General features: G+C 42.4%; 1 protein-coding gene across 1 annotated transcript; it reads right to left on the minus strand.

Moving 5' to 3' along the window:
• Window positions 1-229: 229 nt before the first annotated feature.
• Window positions 230-1935, minus strand: LOC139150661 (homeobox protein prophet of Pit-1-like). Its single transcript, XM_070723092.1, has 3 exons — window positions 1659-1935; window positions 1175-1371; window positions 230-683 (listed from the first exon to the last, which is right to left on the minus strand). The coding sequence occupies exons 1-3, from the start codon at window positions 1741-1743 to the stop codon at window positions 234-236; spliced, it is 732 nt and encodes a 243-aa protein (XP_070579193.1). The 5' UTR covers window positions 1744-1935; the 3' UTR covers window positions 230-233.
• Window positions 1936-2196: the final 261 nt, after the last annotated feature.

The following is a 2196-nucleotide window of genomic DNA, read 5'->3' on the forward strand; positions in this document are numbered from 1 at the left end:
TCTCGTTTTGTAACCACGTTTTATTTATTTTAAAGAACACACAAAATGATATTTACAATTTTCGCAGAATTAGAGAGAAGTATGAAGCAAGTGGAATATTTATGCTGATGAAATCTCTACTAAAACTAAACGTTAAGAGACGCATATCCATTAGTCATTAACATTGAAAATAAAGTGAAAGTTAACAATTGCACGATAGCTCCTATAGTATTTAGGGTCCCCTACTGACAGTTCTAAGGAAGATATCTGCGAGACTGCGGTGGAGTTGGAAACTGCGGAACAGCTGAATAGCCGTTACCATATCTCGGTAAACCACAGATAACACCGCAATGGAATGGAAGTGGTACACATGGAACGTGTCCCGGCCAGCAGTAGTCAACGGCGTCAGGTGACCAGGTCAAGTTGTAGGAGGGTTCGACGGGATTAAAGTAACTGGGCGGAGACGGAGGTAAGCTCGGAGAGAGTGCTGAATCGGGTGAAGACTGGAACACAAAGATGCTGGGAAATTCAAAGCTGGTTTGGTTGGAATCATACGGAGTGGCATTCGCCGTTGAATGAATGTCGGTGGACTGTGGGCTGCTGACGTGTGGCGAACATGACTGTAAAAAGGTATCTTTCAGCTCCAGACGCTGCATATAATTCCTCTGTTGTCGCTCCCGTGCGCGTCGATTCCGAAACCAACACTGAAAATATAAACAAAATGTTAAATAGGCTGTGAGTGCAACACTTTATTACGAATCGTTAGTGATATTTACCCCGTTGTTTTCAATTATCCGTAATCCCTAATTAAACGTTTCTAGCATTTTGAAATAGCTCTTGTCAAGGTGGATAAATAGTGGCTTTACCAGGCAAAAAATCAGGTGTTCCCAGAAATGACGTTGCGAGTGTTACAGTGAGGAGCATTCAGTGAAGGGTGTTTAGGGGGATGATATGGAAACATCAATCCTGGAATAGACAGAGCGTATACATTGAAATATTCCGGTTTTTTTTCATAAAGTTAGTCAACTGCGACTCCTCGGTTGCCAAATTAACATGTCTAACAAGTATCCTACAAATTTATATATTTTCCATTTTCTTCCGGCGATTGCAAGAATCGATGGCAACTTAACGCGTCCATTCCTTGCTTTCACACCACCACCACCACCAACAACAACAAAACATACGTTTTCCTTACCTTTACTTGTTTGGCGGTCAGACCGAGCAATTCCGCTGTTTTCTTAACTTGCTCTGAGTCGGGATACTTGGTGTAATCGTTATAAACCTGCAACAATGCAGTCACTCTGTCTCTACTGAACGCTGGTCCTCGAAAACAAGATGGCTGCCCAGCTTCTGTCTTCAAATACCGATGCCTGTATCTCAACTTCTTTGTACCTGTGGGATTGAGAATTCGTGTTAACCTTCGTTGTCTGATGGTAACTCATAAATCGTAAAATTCCACTTCCTTTTAATGAGATAAACCACAGTGTCCCATAGCAACAAAACTGTGACATCTTCAACTTTGTTGTAATGATGTGCACGACAAGTGGTTTATAGTCTGTGACCTCCCTGGGGTGTAAGACGTGTAAGGTTATCGCATTTCTTTCATAAAATCGCTTCTCATTTATAAGCGCTTGTGGATCGTTGGTGTCCAAGCTCTGTTATGGATGAAAAACGCTTACCTTTCTTTGGAGAATTGGACGTGAGATCTACTGTCACAGGGACTGTTGACGAGTTCACTGTGGATAAGTCTTGTTGATTTCTCATGTTGTCGTCACTTGAAGGACTTCTCCAATGGACTGTTTTCTCTGACAAAAATGACTCAGACTGAACGAAACGTTGTTGGACTACTGGCTCTGTAGACGATGTTCAACTCTCAACGGATGTTGGACGAGTGTGCCGAGGGTAACTCGGAGCCACTATTTATCAGAGTGCGCATCTTTTGATTTGCCGCCAAGTTTTGTTCAAATGGTAGTGACTTTTGAACAAAAGCGTTGCCGCGACGACGGCATGATTGACAAATCCGATGAGTGGACCGCGTCGTACTCGGCCACCTTTTCTTCAAGATTTGAGTGCGGCAAATGGCACTTTACAATGGTCCGTCATTATTCTTGAAAGTGACAAACTTGTCAACTCTGTCAAAAGACCACAAAGGGAAGGCGATTTCTGTTATGACCGACAACAGATCATATGATTTTATGATAATTTAATGTGTCAAAG

Source organism: Ptychodera flava, chromosome 14, assembly GCF_041260155.1.
Source record: "Ptychodera flava strain L36383 chromosome 14, AS_Pfla_20210202, whole genome shotgun sequence".
In the NCBI taxonomy this organism is placed as follows: Eukaryota; Metazoa; Hemichordata; class Enteropneusta; family Ptychoderidae; genus Ptychodera; species Ptychodera flava.

Coding starts and splice junctions, on each gene's coding strand:
- LOC139150661 (XM_070723092.1), bottom strand. CDS start 1,743: ATGAGAAATCAACAAGACTTATCCACAGTGAACTCGTCAACAGTCCCT. Junction 1,372..1,658: donor GTCCAATTCTCCAAAGAAAG/GTAAGCGTTTTT, acceptor TCAATCCCACAG/GTACAAAGAAGTTGAGATAC. Junction 684..1,174: donor TGACCGCCAAACAAGTAAAG/GTAAGGAAAACG, acceptor TTATATTTTCAG/TGTTGGTTTCGGAATCGACG.